General features: G+C 51.6%; 7 protein-coding genes, 3 non-coding genes and 2 pseudogenes across 12 annotated transcripts; 5 read left to right on the top strand and 7 right to left on the bottom strand.

Moving 5' to 3' along the window:
• Positions 1-144: 144 nt before the first annotated feature.
• Positions 145-2,003, top strand: STEHIDRAFT_169696 (uncharacterized protein). The gene is made up of 4 exons (XM_007305913.1): positions 145-581; positions 681-1,398; positions 1,512-1,722; positions 1,803-2,003. Exons 1-4 carry the CDS (start codon positions 229-231, stop codon positions 1,853-1,855), a joined length of 1,335 nt encoding a protein of 444 aa, XP_007305975.1. The 5' UTR covers positions 145-228; the 3' UTR covers positions 1,856-2,003.
• An 89-nt stretch (positions 2,004-2,092) lies between these two features.
• Positions 2,093-3,554, bottom strand: STEHIDRAFT_132337 (NAD-P-binding protein; the record flags this gene model as incomplete). Its single annotated transcript, XM_007305912.1, has 7 exons — positions 2,093-2,604; positions 2,672-2,809; positions 2,876-3,014; positions 3,081-3,145; positions 3,204-3,322; positions 3,386-3,459; positions 3,540-3,554. 7 exons carry the CDS (start codon positions 3,552-3,554, stop codon positions 2,093-2,095), a joined length of 1,062 nt encoding a protein of 353 aa, XP_007305974.1.
• Positions 3,555-4,805: 1,251 nt separating this feature from the next.
• On the top strand, positions 4,806-6,828 carry STEHIDRAFT_169695 (ras-domain-containing protein). Its single transcript, XM_007305911.1, has 5 exons — positions 4,806-5,182; positions 5,273-5,320; positions 5,407-5,479; positions 5,560-5,675; positions 5,772-6,828. Exons 1-5 carry the CDS (start codon positions 5,030-5,032, stop codon positions 6,066-6,068), a joined length of 687 nt encoding a protein of 228 aa, XP_007305973.1. The 5' UTR covers positions 4,806-5,029; the 3' UTR covers positions 6,069-6,828.
• A 109-nt stretch (positions 6,829-6,937) lies between these two features.
• On the bottom strand, positions 6,938-7,031 carry STEHIDRAFT_t183 (annotated as a pseudogene). The gene has a single exon. The product of its transcript is annotated as a tRNA-OTHER (tRNA).
• A 286-nt stretch (positions 7,032-7,317) lies between these two features.
• On the bottom strand, positions 7,318-7,410 carry STEHIDRAFT_t182. The gene has a single exon. It is a non-coding gene; the product is annotated as a tRNA-Val (tRNA).
• A 208-nt stretch (positions 7,411-7,618) lies between these two features.
• STEHIDRAFT_t181 lies at positions 7,619-7,717 on the bottom strand. Its single transcript has one exon. It is a non-coding gene; the product is annotated as a tRNA-Tyr (tRNA).
• Positions 7,718-7,925: 208 nt separating this feature from the next.
• STEHIDRAFT_t180 lies at positions 7,926-8,018 on the bottom strand. Its single transcript has one exon. It is a non-coding gene; the product is annotated as a tRNA-OTHER (tRNA).
• A 238-nt stretch (positions 8,019-8,256) lies between these two features.
• STEHIDRAFT_t179 lies at positions 8,257-8,356 on the bottom strand (annotated as a pseudogene). The gene has a single exon. The product of its transcript is annotated as a tRNA-OTHER (tRNA).
• A 1,007-nt stretch (positions 8,357-9,363) lies between these two features.
• STEHIDRAFT_169694 (extracellular elastinolytic metallo proteinase) lies at positions 9,364-12,465 on the top strand. Its single transcript, XM_007305910.1, has 5 exons — positions 9,364-9,841; positions 9,907-11,248; positions 11,310-11,416; positions 11,479-11,949; positions 12,022-12,465. The coding sequence occupies exons 1-5, from the start codon at positions 9,461-9,463 to the stop codon at positions 12,151-12,153; spliced, it is 2,433 nt and encodes an 810-aa protein (XP_007305972.1). The 5' UTR covers positions 9,364-9,460; the 3' UTR covers positions 12,154-12,465.
• Positions 12,466-12,863: 398 nt separating this feature from the next.
• On the top strand, positions 12,864-14,207 carry STEHIDRAFT_99622 (cleavage and polyadenylation specific factor 5). The gene is made up of 8 exons (XM_007305909.1): positions 12,864-12,917; positions 12,969-12,995; positions 13,049-13,222; positions 13,287-13,467; positions 13,583-13,658; positions 13,732-13,804; positions 13,864-13,905; positions 13,972-14,207. The coding sequence occupies exons 1-8, from the start codon at positions 12,898-12,900 to the stop codon at positions 13,991-13,993; spliced, it is 615 nt and encodes a 204-aa protein (XP_007305971.1). The 5' UTR covers positions 12,864-12,897; the 3' UTR covers positions 13,994-14,207.
• Positions 14,208-14,695: 488 nt separating this feature from the next.
• STEHIDRAFT_60285 (uncharacterized protein) lies at positions 14,696-16,261 on the top strand (the record flags this gene model as incomplete). Its single annotated transcript, XM_007305679.1, has 4 exons — positions 14,696-15,108; positions 15,168-15,290; positions 15,344-16,145; positions 16,205-16,261. The coding sequence occupies 4 exons, from the start codon at positions 14,696-14,698 to the stop codon at positions 16,259-16,261; spliced, it is 1,395 nt and encodes a 464-aa protein (XP_007305741.1).
• Positions 16,262-16,517: 256 nt separating this feature from the next.
• On the bottom strand, positions 16,518-19,139 carry STEHIDRAFT_158509 (FAD/NAD-P-binding domain-containing protein; the record flags this gene model as incomplete). Its single annotated transcript, XM_007305908.1, has 12 exons — positions 16,518-16,559; positions 16,622-16,814; positions 16,871-16,996; positions 17,054-17,066; positions 17,129-17,492; positions 17,559-17,737; positions 17,800-17,984; positions 18,045-18,063; positions 18,257-18,320; positions 18,392-18,405; positions 18,481-18,945; positions 19,001-19,139. 12 exons carry the CDS (start codon positions 19,137-19,139, stop codon positions 16,518-16,520), a joined length of 1,803 nt encoding a protein of 600 aa, XP_007305970.1.
• Between the last annotated feature and the right edge of the window lie 704 nt (positions 19,140-19,843).

Raw genomic sequence — 19,843 nt, 5'->3', positions numbered from 1 at the left:
GATCAGGACGAGATCAGGATTAACGCTTGATCACCGCCTCGCCACAAACAATATACGTAACTTACGCCACACATGCTGAGTTTCAATTCGACCTTGTTTGCTTGCGACCGAAAATAAGTAACTAAGCTCCCTGTTGGCTCCCTGACGACCTGCTCACAACTTTCATCTGCTTCCGGTTCCCTTGGTCTGACCTCTCATATCCTACAACCATTTGCAATACATACATACATGGCCGAGATTTCCTCTGAGAATCATGCTCAATCGCTCGCTCCTCTTCCGGCTCTTCCTCCTGAGGTCTTCCAACATATTCTGGGCGAATATGACCCGAGTTGGGACTCGCACTCTACCCTTCGCACACGGGATCTCATGAGTCTATGTCTTGTCAACAAAACATGGCAACTCATGGCGGAACGTGAACTCTACCGAACCGTCACCGTCTGCTGTCACGAGAAACTCATGACGCGGGGTCTCCGCGAAGGAAAGTTCGGGGCTTTGGAGAGGGTGGGCAGAGCCTTGCTCTTGACCGAGGACGGACCTCGAAGACGAGGATACGTCCGAGAAATCAGGCTCAGAAATCTGGGGTATGTGCTCAATGCGACCTTCCTTAGCAGTCTTCAACTGTCCAACTTCTCCGCATGATAAGCTTTTGATTGCTGACGGGCACTGGCTTTCCATTCCAGTCGTGAACTATTCAATGAATGGAGTCCGTCTTTCAAGAACTCTTATCTGTCCCTCACCAAGACAATCTTATCGTCTCTCCCGAACCTGGAGCGCCTCGGCATCGGCATCTTACCCTCAGCCCAAGATGAATCCAGCTTTTACGATCACTTCAGCGATCCTGCAATCAAACTTCTTCTATCCGACCCCCCTCTCGACACCATCTCTAACCTCAAAGCGTGCAACATAAGTACCGACATTGTACACAATCAAACTGTTTCGGCTTTTCTAAACCAAAACTCACGCCTCCGTTCCGTCGAAATTACTCATATGTTCGGGCCCAACATCGCATGTGACATCGTCTGCATCGGCGAACATATGACTGTCGCCTTACCCGACCTTGCAAAGTTTGCGGCTCCTTCGAGCTTCTTCCAGCACGTATCCCGTCATCCCACAGACACCCAACTATCTACCTCTGCATCGTCTTCAGTTGGTATCAAGGCACCGGCATTGAGAGAAGTGGGCATCACCTGGCAGAATTTACAACTTCCTATAGAGCCCGTCCTTGCGTCGCTGGATGCCTCCCGGGAGAGCCTTCGCTCCTTAACGTGTCGCAGGCCTGGATCAAACGCAGATTTGCTCGAAGCGCTCGCTGGTCGGTTCAAGAACTTGAGACTGTTGAAGATAGATAGTTTTGGAGGGTCCGATGGGCAGGCTAGTGCGCCGGAGGACGTTACCAAGGCAAGTTTAATCCCCTCACAAATACGACCCGGTTCGAGTGAGGCTATCGAGTCTCCTACGACATAAGCAGCAGGGAGTGTGATACTTATGGCTTGATCCCTATCCTTATTTAGCACAACGTCAAGCGAGCTGCAGTTGCATTAGCCACCGGTTTCCCCGCGCTCGAAGACCTCCACTATAGCAATCACTCTTTCTTCTGTAAAGACCACAATAGTCGTCTACAGGGCCCAAGTGCCGATCGCCCTTCAAGGTGTCAAGCCGCCAGTCGCATTATCCTCAAGGAATTTATGAGAGCAAATGTGACGCCGAAACGTTGCTCATTGTGTGAGTGAATCTACGCCTTGCTCAGGTTCCGTTGGCCCGGGCACATTCTGACACGTCCCGGTCGACGATGTTTGGTTTAGTTGGGACTGAATACAGACGCGGCGAGGATGGGAAGTGGAGAAAACTCAAGTAGATGGTGATTGTGCTCGGACAGCAGTGTCGTGGAGAGAGAAGATCATAGCTTACGCAAGGTCCACATCGACGTCTCATTTCTTGGATTATCTGGTGCATCATAATGTCTGCAAGCATGGCTTAGCATTTCGTCTATACTCTAATATTACACGAGACACTGAACAGATGTGACCTCAAGTGAAATACGGGTGTGGTGGTCTGAGTTGGACCTGGACTTGTCTCCACAGCACAGCCCAAATTACAACGTTGTCACGACCCCCAATTTCTTCTCTCTTCCCAAAATATCGTCGACCGTCCCGTCCAACGTCTCCTTCCACCCTTTGTAATCGCCTTCCTTTATCCCAATCCACCTCTCCGCACTCTCCCCACTGAACCTCGCCCACCCCTTCGGGTGCTCAAATCCATCAGGAATCACAACCAACCTGTCCTTCAGCGCTGGCCTTGTCTTGGAAAGATACTCAACCGCGTCCACCCAGCGCATTTCGCCACTCTTGAGGACCACACGCTTGACTTCTCCCGGCTGGGACGAAGGTGAACCAGACGGAGGAGAGAGAAGAAGGACATGCGCGCGAGCAACGTCAGAGACATGGTTATAGATGGGTGTGACCATGGATTTCGGGTCGGGGAGTGATTTTCGGGGAGAACCAGCTGGGGTTTGGAATAGCGAGTAGATGAAAGAGTTTGTACCCTCTGCAGGAGCGTCGAGGACTTGACCGCGCCCAGTGGGGCCGTATATGTATGGTGGATGTACTGGCAGACCAAAGAAGTGTGAGATATGTGGGAGGGCGGGGAATGCAACGAGTTATAGTGGGCCTACCCGTAGAAATCTCGATCTCTGGATGTTCCTTCGCGAACTGACGGACGGCCAGTTCAGACAGTTTCTTTGATGTGAAGTAGACCGACAACGGGTGGAGACCCGGCTTGATCGCATCCTCGTACGTCTGCGGGTTCCAGTCTACAACCCGTCAAGAGCTCAGGATACGTAGATTATGGCAGGACACAGTTCAGAGGCGGGACTGACCTTCGTCGCCAAACACGCGATTATCCCAAGCCGCATCGAAATGGACCAGCGAAGCGACACTAGACGTGACGATAATCTTCTTTATAGTCCCTGCCTTAGCGGCGAAATCGAGAACTCTGTTAGTCCCATCTACCGCGCCCTAAATCACGAAACAGCTCATTGAGTAGCGATATCACGCGAGAGGTATATGTAGGACGGGACAAACCTTGAGTACAACATCAGGCGCGCCGCCCGCCAACGGCGAGGCTACATGGATGAGCGCCTCAGTACCTGAAAAGTGAGCACGTCAGACAACAACAACAACGAATTATTCGCTCGCAATGCATACCATTGAATGCTGCAGTCAAATCAGAAGTAGTGAAGTCCTCAACAATGGCGACCTCAAATCGGTCACCGTAGGAACTGTAGGCGGCACGGAGACGGTCGGCCTTGCTAGGTCTCGCCGTCCTGTTGTGTGTTTCCTCTCATTTAGCGACATGGTATTGACCGTTCAAATAAACAACGACTTACCCTCTTACTTTGTGTCCCGCGTCAAGCAACTGGTCAACAACATGGGAGCCCACGAAGCCAGTCGCCCCAGTGACCTATGTAAGGCGCACCGACGTGACCTTCGTTAATAACGACCGGCGATGAACGGATTCATTTGACTAAGAGAGAAACATACTAATACAAAGACCATAGTTATGCTCGAGGAGGTGTGCTGGAGTGTTGCGAATGATATATTATACTGGAAGTGAACTGAGTAATGAAGCGATAGTTCTCCTGTCGATCTACCGTCTGCCTTTTATACCACAAGCTGGAGCGCTTCAAGTTGTATGGTGCTCGGGCATGTAGGACTGGTCATCGTACTCGACGCGCGTATGGTCGAATGGCGTCTTCCCGAGGGCAATGATAAATTCTTTACGTGTCCTCGAGGGAAAAGGACAGACACTCGAGCTCGGGCTTCTAGTGACCGACTCTCGTTCGCCCGAGGCTTGCCCGAGGCTCCCCAACACCACCAAAAATATTATATGGCGTCTAAGTATCTCTAATGAGCTTGCGCTATATCTGGGGATCCCGAGGGCAATGATAAATCCTCTACGAATGAATAATGTACGAGAACTTCGTTCATCGTGCGCAGATAGAGTGGCCTTCGCATACGCCGCCCACTGACAGTTACGCCCTTGTTACAGACCCCAGAAGATGACAAGCAAAAAGAAAGAGGAACATACGTTCACACTGGCCTTCAAAGCAGCTGATGGCCCCCGATGAATATATGGAACACTCACATATCTGCATTAGACCGTACTTGTCTGCAACCGTTTAAAACGACTTTAAAACGGTGATCCGACCAATCGTCGAGTCCCGTTGGGCTTTAGCGAGGTCAAAAAATTCTTTGCAGATACGGTCTATTCTGAAGCATCTTGCCTTTATTACAGCGTCACGGTCGACTTGAAGCCAATGACCAGTATAATACCTTGCACCAGTTTCCAGAGACAGAATTACTCAAACTCGGAAACGGGTGGAATAATTGTGGACAACTTACGTCCATCGCACACATAAGAGGAAAGAATTATCTGTGTAAGAAGAAAGAGGCAAAAATCACTGCACCAAAGAACATATGAACGTCAACTTTACTAGGATGAATGGTTGTGAGAACGATTCGAAGAGCATGCTAATGGAACTTTGCAGACGGAACCGGAGTTTCACGAGTTTTCATCTGTGATTTGAGATGCACTCAGAGGTGAGAAGCAGCGGAATAAGTCTCGTCACTGGCGCACAGTGGATGAAGGACATCATGGTGGTGAGGAACAAGGAGTATTGTGGCCCAAATGAGCGGTGTGAAGCCGTGTGGCACTGGTGTCCGGATGATGTCACGCGTTTCTCGTCCCCGAACAGCGTTCTCGATGTCTCCAGCAGCCGAACCTGCTCTTGACTCTCCCCACAACACCGTTGTCTCCTCACTGCTTATCATCGTGCACATAATTGCTCCCCCTTGGCTGGCAGATATAGACTGAGCACTTAATACCTGAGCTTCTCCGATTATTATTACTCTACCAGATATCTCTGCATTCTTGACGACTTGGAGCTCGCCACCCAGTGTCATTGAACGAAGCGTCTAGACCAAGACCATATAACTTCTCGCAAACACATCAATCAGAAAGTCACGACATCATGCCCTCTCAAGAAAGCAGCGCGCCCATAAATGTCAAGCTTCTTCTCATCGGAAACTCCTCTGTCGGGAAGAGCAGTTTGCTGTTGAGGTTCTCAGACGAGCAGTGGTTACCAGAAGATGAGGCGAGCGCGACGATTGGTGTCGACTTTCGGGTGCGTATCTCCTTTTGTCCTGTATTGTGTGAAAATGGGAGATGTTGATAGGCTGGGTTCGTTCGTTCGTGTTGGTTCATGGTGGAGTAGGTACACAAGATGGACGTGAAGGGGAAGAAGGTGAAGCTCAGTATCTGGGTGAGTCCTTCGTCGACGTCTTACATTCGTCTTACATTCATGAATGTGGAACACGTTTCTGATTCTATTATGCCCGGCTGAAATAGGATACTGCAGGCCAAGAACGCTTCCGCACAATAACATCGTCATATTATCGTGGCGCGCAAGGGATTATCCTAGGTGTGTCACAACCCTACTCCAGTTTGGCATCCGTACTTTACCAGACCGTGCTAATCCATTTGATGCCTGTCTACGAACAGTTTACGACGTTTCGAATCGAGAGTCGTTCGACGCACTCCCGCGTTGGTTTTCCGAGCTCGAGACATACGTCTCTAGCTCTGTCGTCAAGATCATTGTAGGGAACAAAGTAGACAAGGTCTGTCTATCTTCATCACTTCCTGTCTTCTGTTTCTCATCTCTCCTTTGTCTCAAAAACTATACTCACACCACACCTCTCGTCTTTCCTCTCCAGGAATACTCCCGTCAAGTTCCAACCGCCGAAGCCGAACAATTCGCCGCCCGTCAAAACTGCCTCTTCGTCGAAGCCTCCGCAAAGACCTCAGTCGGAGTACGCGACGCCTTCCGGAACGTCGTAGCACAGATCCTCGATACGCCCGAACTCTGGGACTCCGCCGGGTCGAAAGCGGTGGCGAAGTCAAGCAGTAAGGGCGGTGCGGGCTCAGGGGCGGAGAGGACGATGCCGGGGAATATTGATTTGAGGGACGAGGGAGGGGCAGGAGAAGGTGCGGAGGGAGGGTGTATGTGTTAGACTCCGGTTGTGTGGGCCCATTATTGTGAGGTCGGGCGAATTCGATGGTCTATTTGTGTGGCGGGGAGTGTCAATAGTGTGGCGCGAGGATGGTGGGACGGTGGGGCGAGCAGGAGGACGTAATGCGATGAGAGTTCGGAGTGTTGGGTGTCGTGTGTGGGGTCGACATGCTGGTGTTGAAACCTGGATGCCGATATGTTCCAGCGCTATCTACGTCCGGACCTCGGCCTCATGCATCACCCATGTTCTGGGGCAGGGAGATTTTGACGCTTTCAGTATCTGGGGCCGCGTATATTGAAGCACGAGGTGGGAAATACGTTGATGCACGCCTTGGAGGTGTGGCTCTGGTATGCAGAAATGGTGCCACTTCCTTTGTTTTCCGAGTTATTCCTGGTCATGGCTTGCGTGGCCCTGCACTGGAACGACACGCTAGTTACGTGCTCCCATCCCCTGCTTTCTCCATTCCTTGCCTGGCTTATCTTCGTCTGCATGGTTAATACGTGGTATACACACTTCACACATCCATGGATATTTCGACGCTCTGGCTCTGATTGGATACTAGTTCTTTACGCTACGATACGCCCACGACCATACATGTATACACTTTCTGATTCGTTGCCGGGTTGCTCACTCCCTGATCCTCATGCACTTTTTTCTTGATCGTTCTTCTCTTTCTCTACAAATAGTATATAATGTAGCTTGCTTCTTGGGCTTGAGTGTTTGAGAGAGTATATAATGTTCCTGTTCAGGCCTTCAAAACCAGAGCTGGGTACGACCGTGCACTTGTCATCCTAAACTTGCGACCAAAATGCTGCAACTTCCGCTTTTTTGACGTCTCGATTCAGCAAAATAATATCGGACCTCTACAATGACTCAGCCCAGAGTCGAACTGGGTCCTCCTGTGCATCTGACACAACGATGCCTTATGTCGTACAGGTGCATTTACCGGTGTGCTACCGAGTCGTGTTAGCTATAGGTGGTGCTAAGCTGTACTGAGTTGTGCATGGCACGGTGAAGGTAAGGAGGCTTGTATCGCGGTTGACAGGCCAGAACAAAGGAGGGTCGGGGACAAAGGAGTCCTGGAAGTCGGAACGGAAGTTAGGAACGAGGAATTATTATCCTGTGGGCAAACAGAAACCTCTACTCTTTCAAAAGAGTGGGACCACGGTGAGAAAGAACGTTGGCAATGTAATTGAATGGAACGAGCAAGGAAAGGAAGAGAGAGAAAAAACGAGCATAATATTTCGGAAGACTCCGCCCAGAGTCGAACTGGGGTCTCCTGTTCGAGCCAAGTCACTCTTCTATGTATAACAGGTGCGCTGAACCGCTGCGCTACCGAGCCTTGTATCCTGTAGAGGACGAAAGGTAACGTGACGGTTACGGGGCCCAGAGTCGCTTGGATATTGGATGAATTGAGCCACATCACCCTTCCATCGTGATTGGCATACTCGCGTAGATCACGAGTCAAAATAACGTTAACGGTGTGATGATGAGGAACGAGTACTGTAAGGAAAGAAGGAAGGGGAAAAATATGTCTTTATGGTTGAATACAACTCGGCCCAGAGTCGAACTGGGGTCTCCTGATTGATTTAGGCCTGATCATTCCGATTAAATACAACAGGTGCGCTGAACCGCTGCGCTACCGAGCCCTGTATCCTACGCAAAGGACGAAGGGTTTGCGATGCTCATGGGACGGGAAGCGTACCCAGAATCGCTCGGATATTGGATGAATCAAGCCACACCACCTTTCCATTGGGATCAGCATACCTGAGTAAGTCACAAGCCAAAGAACGTTAACAAATTAATCGAAAGGAACAAGCAAGGAAGGAAAGAAAAAAGAAGAATAAGACGATCCTAAGACTCGGCCCAGAGTCGAACTGGGGTCTCCTGTTCAGGCCAAACTATTTTTTAAAATACAACAGGTACGCTGAACCGCTGCGCTACCGAGCCCTGCATGCTGTAGAGAAGACGAAGACTTTGCGATAGTAATGGGACGGAAAGTATGCCCAGAGCCGCTTAGATTAGATGAGCCACACCACACGAGGACGGGCCTTCCATTGTACTCAAAAACGAGCGAACAAGAGTTCCCATCATCAAGAAAAGTGCACCTTTAATGACTCTTCGTGGAGGGAATCGTCTATCCGTTATGGACTGAAACAAAAGTGAAACCATCGTCCCAATGGGCCACGAACTCGGCCCCAGAGTCGAACTGAGGGTCTCCTCCCATAATGCAAGCAATGGAATCGTGTGCATCGTGCAGGCGCGCTAGACCGCTGCGCTACCGAGTCTTGTATTCAGTGGGTGAAACGAATGGGATATAGTGAAGCTTGAAGTTGGAGGGAAGGAAGATCGCGCGCTCCGCTGATTCAGAGCGGTGTGCGAATGTAGATGGGCCACAGCGCTCAACCCTGGTACGCCACACGAGGATGAAGTCGTGAGCGACCAGAAGCAGCGAGCTTTGACGAGGAGGCACAAAACATGAAGCTGTCAAGAAGAATGCTCCATACCGTTTCCTCCTCTGGATAAGTAGGGAAAATGAATATCGGGTTCCCACCGAGAAGACGCCACAGTTAAGCCGTCCTTGACTAATATGTATGGACGAGGACACCCCAAAATCGGACGAATTATAGGCAAACAATGATGAAGAAGAAAAGGTTAAATCACTTCTGAATCTCACAAGTAGTAAAACCATTGCGGAATCTCGTTCGTAGGGACGAAGCGCAGAGAATCATATGAAAGAGCTTGTTGTGGCCTGGAGGCATGCCACCAGTATCAAACTCGAGATAACAAACATTCAAGAGTGCGTCCATGAAACTTCTCTGTGTAAAGATCCACCTTTCGGGGAATCCAACCACCGCGATGACCAAACTAAGCTGTGCTTATCAGCAAAGACATGACCATCCGGGGTACGAACCGCAGAAGGACCAAGGTCATCCCAGGGATTCAAGTCAGACGTTTTGTCTCCTCAAACCAGTGGTCGATTAATTGTCTGCTGGACTTGGACGCATCCGATTCCGGAGAGTGACCATTCCACGCACCTGAGAGAAAACACGCCATTTGAGCACGATATGACCGGTAAGGGTCGCACAGGGTCGTCGCTGTCCAGCCGATATCGTCGTGGCGCAAGTTGGAGGAGGTCCAAGTTCCGGGCTGGAGGGAAAGAACCGGGGCGACCCGATACGTCACTACCGGCGTGGTTTCCTAATTTGGGGGTAGCTGGGGAGGAGGCCGTCGTCACGAGCTGGCGAGGACACCGCCACCTGAGGTAGATAAGAGGCGGGGTCGCAGCACACGCAAGCTCTCTCCCCAACACCCATCCAGTCCAACTCCTTCACTGGTCGTTGCACTGAGGGATCCCAACGCTCCTCTCTTTATTGTTCACAACATTTACCATGAGATTAACCACCACCGCTCTCGCTCTCGCGGGGCTTGCCAGCTGCGCCCTCGCTCACTCGGGCGTCTCTAAGCGCAAGTCGCTTAACTTTGGTCCAGTTCACCCCCATGCCAAGTTCCATGTCCAACCCATCACCGTCTCCAGCGGCTTTGTTCGCGCGGACGACCCCTTTGACGTCGCCAGTCAGTTCGTTAGGGAGCACTTAGGAGAGCAGCACTCGCCTGCCAACTCGTTCACCATCCGAAAGGACTCGTACACCGATGCGGCCACGGGCGTCACTCACGTCTATGTTCGCCAGCTCATCAACGGTGTCGAGGTCGCGGACGGAGATATGAACATCAACATCAAGGATGGTGTTGTCATTTCCTACGGTGACTCGGTACGTATCCCTTTCTGGTCGTATGCATCGTTTCATGTACTGATACCTCGGAATTACCCATGTAGTTCTACCGTGGCGAGGCTCCTCAGGTCATCGCAGATCTTGCGCAGGACGTTGACGTTCACCGCGACTACTGTGAGACTCTTCAGGAAGAGCTCCAGTCCCGTCTCAACGCCGCGCAGGAGCAGACCCACCTCTCCGATGGCACCACCATCAACCCCCTGTCTCACCTCTTTGATTCGCATTGCACTCGTTTCTCCCATGTCGTTCCTCAGTCATCCGGCGATTTCTCCGCCACTTCCATGGACCCGAAGCGTGCTCTCCTCCAGTTCATGGTCGCCGCCACTCCCAAGAGTGAGGTCGTCGAGGACATCATGACCAACTACGAGGAGCACCTCTCCAAGATGACTTCCACCTTCGAGCACCATTTCGTTGGCGACCACACCACCATGGTCGAGTACATCGAGAACGTCCCCGATACCGTCAACCCCGTCAAGGCGAAGCCGGTCTACATCCAGATTCCCCAGGGCGATAAGACCGTCCTCGCCTACTCCTGGCGCTTCGAGGTCGAGATGGAGGACAACTGGTACGAGACGGCTGTCTCGATGCAGGAGCCCCACAGGATCCTCTCCGTCGTCGATTGGGCCTCGGACGCTCCCGCTCCCAAGGAACCCGAGACTCACTCGCTTGCCACGTACAACGTCTGGGCGTGGGGTATCAACGACCCGTCGGAGGGCAACCGTTCGATCGTCAAGGAGAACATCGACTCGCTCGCTAGTCCTCTCGGATGGCACGTCATCCCTCAGTCGAACGACCCGCTTGCGTCTGGCCAGGCCGGCTCTTCGTACACCAACTTCACCGTCACCGCCGGTAACAACGTTTTCGCGCACGAAGACTGGGAAGGTCTTTCCAACTGGCTGCACAACTACCGTCCGGACGCCGGGTCTTCCATGGAGTTCGACTTCGCGTACAACCCGCAACCGACCGACAAGACCGACTCGCTCGCGGAGGCGAAGAAGTACATCAACACCACCGTCACGCAACTGTTCTACACGTCGAACATGGTCCACGATATCTTCTACCGTTACGGTTTCGACGAGGTCTCGGGCAACTTCCAGCAGCATAACTTTGGAAGGGGCGGAGCCGAGAACGACGCGGTCATTGCGAACGCTCAGGACGGTAGCGGGTATAACAACGCTAACTTCATGACGCCACCCGACGGTCAGAATGGGAGGTGCAGGATGTACTTGTGGAACACGGCGAGCCCTTACAGGGACGGAGATTTGGAGGCCGGGATCGTCATTCACGAGTTGGCGCACGGGTTGAGCACACGGCTTACCGGTGGGCCGGCGAACTCTGGCTGTCTTGGATGGGGCGAGTCTGGAGGTATGGGTGAGGGCTGGGGAGGTAAGCGATTTTTTACAGTGTTTGTCTCGACTTCCTTTTACTGATAGCTGTCCCCCTACAGACTTCTTGGCCACGACCATCCGTGCGAGCAAGGACTACTCTGACTACCCTATGGGCGCCTGGGCTGCGAACGACGCGAAAGGCATTCGTAACTACCCCTACTCTCTCGTACGTCGCTCTTGCCGCCTCAATTCCTTGTAACTATCTCACTGATATTTCGCCTCCCGCAGAACGACACCGTCAACCCCTCGACGTACAAGACGCTCGACAAGCCCGGCTATTGGGGCGTCCACGCCATCGGTGAAGTCTGGGCCCAACTCCTCTGGATCCTCGAACAGCGCCTCATCGAGAAACACGGCTACTCCGACACGCTCTACCCGCCCTCTCCCCTCCCCAACGGTACGATTCCCACCGGCGACTTCTACCACCCGCGCAGCATCGACGCGCGCACGGGCAAGGAGAAGCCTTTGGTGCCGCTACACGGGAACACGCTTGCGGTGCAGTTGGTCATCAACGGGATGAAGTTGCAGCAGTGCAGGCCTGGGTTCTTCGAGGCGAGGGACGCGATTGTTCAGGCGGACGAGGTGTTGACGGGCGGAGAGAATTTCTGTGAGATTTGGGGGGCGTTTGCGGAGAAGGGTCTTGGGAGGGACGCGAGGGTGGATGGGAAGACGCCGTGGGGCGGAGGAGTTCGTACTAACGTGAGTTTCTTGATCTTCTTGTCGAGTTTATGTGCGATAGATTGACTGACGACGGGATTTGTGCGTTGATAGGGCTTCACTGTTCCGGCGAACTGCGCGGATAAGGTCCCTGGTGCGCCGACGCCTGCGCCTGGCGAGCCGGACGACGATGACGATGGCGATGATGATGACTGGCCTTGGTTCTGGTCGATCTTCAAGGCTTAAACGAGCCGTTTGGTTCACCTTGTTATCCGTATTCGTATACATCCCCCTCCACATCTAGATGCACTTTCGATGATCACTTTTCAGTAATGGAATGACGGTTTTCCACGACACGCCCTCTCTTTTCTTTTGCCTTGATCGTTCTTATCAGCACCCACCCCCAGCATTCTTAGCCTCGTTACTTGTACTAGTATTGTTATCATGCCTCTGGATCCCGAATCACGTCTCACGGCTGATCTTTTCGTTTGTCTTGCCCGTGGATGGATGGATGGGTTCATTCGATCCTTTGTGATATAGTCATAGAATATACGTATTCGCTTTTTAAACTTGAGTGTGCGCTGTGAGTGATAAGAGAAAGAGAAAGCACGAAAGGCGAGGTCTCTAGACTTGTGTGTGATAGGTATGGCAATGCCGTCGCGCTGTTATGGTGTTGCTTGGAAGAGTGGACAATCTCTTGAGCAAAAGCGACCCGTGGAATCCATTGCCTACAGCGGGGCGAATACGAGACCTGTCTGCCCCAGAACTGCTGAGTATTCGCGGAATTGTTCAAAGAGGTCGTTGACGTTTGGTTGATGCCAAGAGAGCCTTTGGGGTGTGGCGCGCCACCCGTTACAATGGTCACGACTTGTTGAATTTTGGTGACAGTCACAGTGACGTCACCCAGCATCACACTCTGTCGCGCACCGCGAGTCGCGATCGTGCTGCCTTGGACCATACTCACGACCATCCTTTGAAGACGCTGTCCAGATGTCGAATACTATCGCGCTGTAAGTTTCTGACGAGTGTTCGTGAGGATATAGTACTGACCATTATACCAGTTACCCCCTTTCCAACTTCACTTTCAGGTCAGCGTGATGGAAGGTTTTCCACAGACTTGTACTGACTCCCGCCACAACAGTACGAAGGAATCCCAACCAGAAGAGGACCCTTCTGTGTCTGCCCGCCTGCAGCGCTTACAGAACAATTATGAAGACTTTGGCATGCGGCGGACTGTGGAGGGTATTCTGGTTGTGCACGACCATGGGCATCCCCACATCCTCATGCTGCAGATCGCGAACGCCTTCTTCAAACTGTGAGTCTTCTTTGTGCTCGCAAGTGGCATCAAACGCTGGCTGATGTGATACATATTTCACCAGTCCAGGAGACTATTTGAAGCCCGGTGAGGACGAGATCGAAGGCCTCAAGCGCCGTCTCGACGACCGCCTCGCCCCGCCGGCAGAGTCCCGCCAGTTCAACACATCGCACGGCATGGATAATGACTGGGAGATCGGAGACTGTCTTGCTCAGTGGTGGAGGCCTAATTTCGAGACGTTCATGGTACGTGTTTTCTTTTCGTCTACCGTATCAGCCGCGCATGTACATACGGATGTCCACTCAACCGCCAATAATCATCGGTGTGGTTTCTCCCGTGTATTGTGTGTTGGATGTATAGTATCCCTTTGTTCCCGCACATATCACCAAGCCGAAAGAATGCAAGAAGCTATTCCTTGTGCAGATGCCTGAGAAGAGTACGTACTGCTATGTTTCCTGGGCTTTTGCTCTTTTCTGAGTTAGTCTCCTGTTGTGTTTCCGTTATTGTAGAAGTTCTCGCCGTGCCCAAGAATATGAAGCTCCTCGCCATTCCACTCTTTGAGCTTTATGACAACGCCGCCCGGTGCGTCCTGGCCGTTACCATCACCGTATTCTGCAAATACTAATCTCACTTTCCTACAGTTACGGACCACAATTATCGGCCATCCCGCACTTACTTTCTCGGTCAGTCTATCTGTCTCAAATTCATACAAGTAGAAGCTCCCGCATTCTGACGTTTGGGTCATCCAGTTATAATTTCATCTACCAGTAGTCCGCATCATTTCCCTCCAGAGCCGTCGCCAAGTAGAGGCTCCCTCGCATTGTCTCGCACGCAAAAGTCCCTATCATCGCACCCACTGTGTATAATATTATTGAGTTATTGGTCCTTCCCTCGTTGTCATCCGAACAATCTCCCATTGCGCCCGGACTTGGAATCGCCTGTTCTCCCGTTGAATGTTTTCATTGTCGCCCGGCCTTGTTGTCCCGCTCGTAGTCGCAATACAAGTTATTGATTGAACTACAAGCTTTTCATCTTTTGTGACGAATTTCATACACTTGCAGCCTGGTTCAGCAGTTCCTGAAGAGCTCATAGAAGGTATGTCCATCTCCGTTTCTGACTTGTACACGTGCATCCATGGTACTCATCAGGGTTCTTCTGCCAGCGATCATGATTCTCCCTCCGCTCTTAGAGGTTAGTTTTCTTGCAGAGTCACCATTACGGACGCAACGGACTGCTTTTGTTTTAATCTCAAGATAGCACGAGTGGACTCGATCGTCATCTCTCAAGACAGTTACTGTGGCGTCGCTTTGGTGACGGGCGCAACATAGAGGTCGAGTACTTTAATCTCTTCAATCTCCGACAGTGGACTTGATGGTCTCACACGTTCCATGAGATAATTATGGTGGCGTCGCCTCGTACAGATAAAGTACAGAACGCTTGCAAGCTGTAACAGGTCTTTTTCTCCTATCGACCATGTCCGACACCCTCGCATTGACGTTGTTCGATCCAACTGGTATCGATGCGGAGACGGCCCTGCTCATCGCACGACTCGCTCTCGATGACATCGAGGAGGTCGAGGCGAACCGCAAGGGCAAGACTAGAGCTGATGCTCCTCCTGGACCCGAGGAGCGTGCTTTCGACTTGCAGCGAGAGCTGTTTGAAGGCTTTTTGCAGTTGGACGAGGATTATCGCTTTGCGAGGAGCCTCGATGATGCGCTAGCAGCGGATCAAGATATTCTGACGATAGTTGGGGATTTGGAGAGAGCGGCAGAGGATGACCATAGGGCTGCGATGGCAGTCAGTCGCGGATTGCCCATGCCCCCTCTTTCCGTGGCGCAGAGGTCTATAGAGGATTTGGAATTACCTGCGGTGGAGCCTCCAAAAAAGTAAGTCGATATATATATACGAGGTCAGGTCCAGGCCAACTGACGGACTCATGTTTTAGAACCGTTCTTGCTCTGCTACCGCCACCAGCTCCTGACAGCACCTCATCGGTGGCCTCCACCAGCGGGTCCATCCTGCTTGAAGGCTCCTCAAACCCGGGCCCTACAACAAGGACTTTCCCTCGGTACATTTTCTTGTCCCGGATTCGGCGTATATTGCACTGACTTTTTTGTTCAGTGTCGAATGTACCATTTGTGGAGATCGTCTTCGCAATGTGACGATGGAGTTCTCTGGTCCATGCGGGCACTACCAATGCCACACCTGTCTCATCTCACTCGTCGAAACCTGCACCCGAGATGAAAGCCTGTACCCTCTACGATGCTGCCAACAGCGTATACCTCTCGACACCGTCTTCCCGCGCCTCAAACCGTTCCTTCGCTCTCGTTTCCGGCACAAGGCGATTGAGTACGATACACCGGCGAATGCTCGAGTCTATTGCCCCAAACCCTCCTGTTCTACCTTCATAGGCCCTGCATCCACCTCAACCCCCTCGTCCTCCCAGAATGATCATCTGGAATGTCCACAATGCAACACCTCCGTCTGCTCTCAGTGCCGTAATGAGGCCCATGGTACCTCTCTCTGCCCCGAGAACGTCGCAGTCCAAGCTGTCAAGGACCTTGCAGCGGCGGAAGGTTGGCAAACCTGCCCCTCCTGCCATTCGATCGTCGAGCTCGCCTTCGGATGCAATCACATGACCTGCAGATGTGGCGCTCATTTCTGCTACGTCTGCGCGGCTCCTTGGAAGACGTGTCAGTGCGCACAGTGGGACGAGCCGAGGCTGCTTGATGCGGCCCAGCGGAGGGTGGAGGTAGAGGTGCGGGGAAGGGATGAGCTGGCACCGAACTTGTTTATGGAGAGGGTGAGAGTGCAGGCAGAGCAGTTGAGGGTGAACCATGAGTGTGATCCTCATGCTTGGAGATATAGGCATGGTGGAGGGATGTGCGAGCAGTGCAATTATAATTTGCCCATGTTTTTGATGGTGAGTTTACATCTGCACGCATCTGGTCTATGAAAGTGCTGATTACCCCTGCACATTAGCGCTGCAGGAACTGCCAGATATTGGCATGTAAACGTTGTAGCCGAAACCGCTTTTGAATGCTATAGTTTGTGATCTTCCACGCAGTTCAGCAGAGACGTTCTTCGTTCGTCCCGTTATTGAACTACTCGGACGGCGATTTTTCTTGTCGGCCCACGATCTTGTGTATTCACCGAATCTATGTACACAGCTTGATTGTGAACAAGAACACTGTATACTATGTTTGATATCTTCGTCGAGTCACGTCTAAAACGTTTATAAACATGTAGCGACTTCTGCGGGAACAATCATGGACGTTTCACAGATCCTCAGGCCTCAGTCCTTCAGCCCCAATTCTTCGGCTAGGATCTGGAGAGCCTATATATTCAGGGCATATTAGGGCGAGAGCCATATGCGAGGCGATGTGAACGAAATCTCACCAAATGTCTACAAAAGAACCTCGCATGGTAGAAAGTCCCTGCGGTGATCCACAAACCTTTCTGACCCGAAGGACGGTAACATTTCGACGGTTCGCCCTCCTCATCAAGGTCGAGGAATTTTGTACCGATTTTCTCCGTGATTGAGTCTCCGAAAAAGTCCTTGAACGAGTTGACCATAGGCTCGTATCCGGTGCTGTGGTAATGATAGTCGGTCAAACCAACTAGGGCAATGAAGTTCTGTGGGCATACGCAAGTACGACGACGTCGGCCTCTACTCGTGAGCCATCGCTCAGCACGATAGCATCAGGTTCGAAATGATCTATCTCGACCTGGCTCTTGACCTCTACCTTCCCGTCGACGATGGACTGACAGCATCTAATGGTAACGTGTCAAAACTGTTTGTAAGGGACGAGAGGTGAAGGAGAAATATACCCAATGTCTATCACTGAGAGAAATGGGAGTTATATCGTTCTTCCATACTTCCAATGATTGACGGAAAAAACTTACTGCTACCGCGAGCAACTTTCTCTAACACGAAGCCCCATATACCCACCTCTCCTCCTCCCGGTTCCAACTCCCAAGTCAAGCTGAACCCCTTCTCGCCCAGCTTCGTAAGCAGCTCCTCGTCCATCTTCTTGATCTTCTGAGTATCCCCTGCGGCAGCTTGCATGAGCGCAAGACGAGACGGAACACTCTGCATGAAAAAGTCATTGTCCTCGACTGAGCGTGTTTCCAATGCGAACGCAAACATTGTGCGGTCCGCCGTTTTTATGTTGATGACGCAAGTCGGACTGCGTTGGATCATGGTGATAGAAGCGGCGCTGTGGTCTGTGGAGAGGAAAGATTGAACGGCGTCGCCTGCGGCGTTACACTAAACAGCAGGAATAAATCGAGTGAACAACGGGATTATACGCCGGTGCCCGTAAACTGTACTCACTGCACCGACAACGACCGCCTTCTTGCCGGCCCAGCGCTTCACATCCTTGTGCTGATCGCTGTGGTGTATCGTGCCCTTGAAGTCGCCAACGCCCTTAAAGTGCGGAATGTTTTGGCGACCGTTACCCACACACATGACGATGTGTTTTGGATGCAGAGTGATTATATGGGTGACGGAATCTAATGGGAACAATTTATCGGTAAATAATCGCCATTAGATTTGCAAGATTTATACGTCTTACCACCGTCCGACGAACGTATAATCCTTTCGACGCTGACAGTCCACGAGCGTTTTTCCTCATCATACACCGGTCGAGGATCAGAGAGGACAGTCGAGGAAAGCCAGATGACTAGATTTTGTCCATTTGCGTAGGCTTCGAGCCAGTCAGCGATCATGTCTTTCGGAAGCCATTTTGGGTAAGTTTTGCTATAAATGGCGCAGCCGCTCAGGCACGTCTGCTTGTCGTGTTATAGAGAGGGTACTTACGGCCAGGGGTGGTAAAGAACTGGAGATTGTGTGGACATGATCAGTTGAAATTTCTTCGTAAAAGGAGTAGAACAGACTAGTGCTATGGACCGCTGGGGTATGCAAGGACAAGTTGGGATATCTGTCGATCATGCCCCTTCAACATAATCGGTCACACTCGCGGAGTAATGAAGCGAGTTACCTGTTACGCCACGAATCACCGATCCTCGTACCCTTGTCTACCACAAGTGCGCGAATGCCCATATGTCCCATTCGTGCGGCGCACATTAATCCGGACTATACGGTAGAGATACATCCGACTTTGGTTAGACCAAGGAATATTTTTCAGGATAGGAGACGATCCATACCTGGCCGCCACCAACTGATCATCAGCGCGACTCACCACAATTAGTAGGAGAACTACCCAAGAACTACCCATGAAAAACCTTTCACGCACCGATGAGAACGGTCGGATCGTCTTCAACACTCTGGATTTTTTCCGCTTTCACCTCCTGCCAAGGCTTCGCGTGATTATCCCAAACACCCTCCGGCCTCTCCTTGACATCTTCCTCGTGACCCACCAAATCCTCCACCGTGAAGAAGATCGTCGCAGCCGCCCAGTCTTCGGACTCTGCCCCCTTTACAAGACGAACAAGACCCCGACCAGTGCGTTCTGGATTTGCTAGAGAGAAGGTGAAGCACGCTATGATACCCTGTTGTTCTGTTTTACCTCTGGGTAAGGTGATCATAGTCGGCGGGCCAATTCCAGAGTCCGCTTGAAGCTTGACATTCGAAAGAGAGGAGTGAGAGAAACGTGTTTTATGTGGGGTGGTAGAGTTTTCGACTGCTCGTTCTGTGAGGTAAGAGACGATCTTGTCCCGACCAGCTAGGGTCCGAAGCTCCCAACTAAAACATAAAAGGTCTGTTCAAAGCATGTAAGTAGAACGAACGGCGAGTATTGGTAGCGATCCACGCACCGCGGATCCAACCGTCAGCCGAGAGTAGCTGGGAGAACGCTTTGAGGTCGCCGCTCTCGCCTGCTTTGTTGAGACGACGGAGCCATTCCTGAGCCACAGCCGAACAATCTTCGGGAGAAATAGAGGTTCTTTGTGCCATCGTGACACTGAGAAGACTCCGCAAGGACAAGTGAGTTACAAGCGCAGACGAGCTCGCAAGTTACAATCTGCAAATTAGCCGCCAGTCTTGTATGCTTGTGTGCCAGACTGGGCCGTGGAACCTGAAGGCGCGTCACGGTCATACTTCTCGCAATCAAGCTGAGCTGATTTTGATACGGCCGGCCAATGTTAATAAGGATGCCGCCCGTGGTGAACGAAGGCTCACAGAGCATGCACCGGCGTCTTAGGTTTTGTTCCAGAAAGGATTGCAATTCCTATCTTTGGTGATACGTTCCTAAGGCTGGATGTGCGGAGATTACAGTAAACTCCCTGTAGAAATCCCAAACGGGAGAGGTGTACCTCCGGTTGAACTGACCTCCTACAGCAATATCACCTTGAAAATAGTTTTGATGCTGAGTGAACATTGGAGCCCAAAGCTTAGACCTGTAATATTACTAGTACTATGCCACCGGCGTGCGATCGCCAGGCTGAGCTCCGAAGGAGATGGATCGTCGATGTCTCTATGCTGGAACCTGTGATATACTCATCAGCGCATTGCCAGTATAAATCCTTACTCAGTGGCCACATACTACATATCGAAAGACGCCGCTTGAGTGGATCATCGGATGTTGAACTTTCGACCAAGTACGTCTCGGAAAAGCCCGATCTTTGTTCTTGGCAGTACTCCTTCCTGCACCGGAAGGA

Source organism: Stereum hirsutum (assembly GCF_000264905.1).
Source record: "Stereum hirsutum FP-91666 SS1 unplaced genomic scaffold STEHIscaffold_10, whole genome shotgun sequence".
Lineage (NCBI taxonomy): Eukaryota > Fungi > Basidiomycota > Agaricomycetes > Russulales > Stereaceae > Stereum > Stereum hirsutum.
The sequence above is the reverse complement of the archived record's forward strand: the minus strand, read 5'-3'. Positions and strand labels throughout refer to the sequence as shown.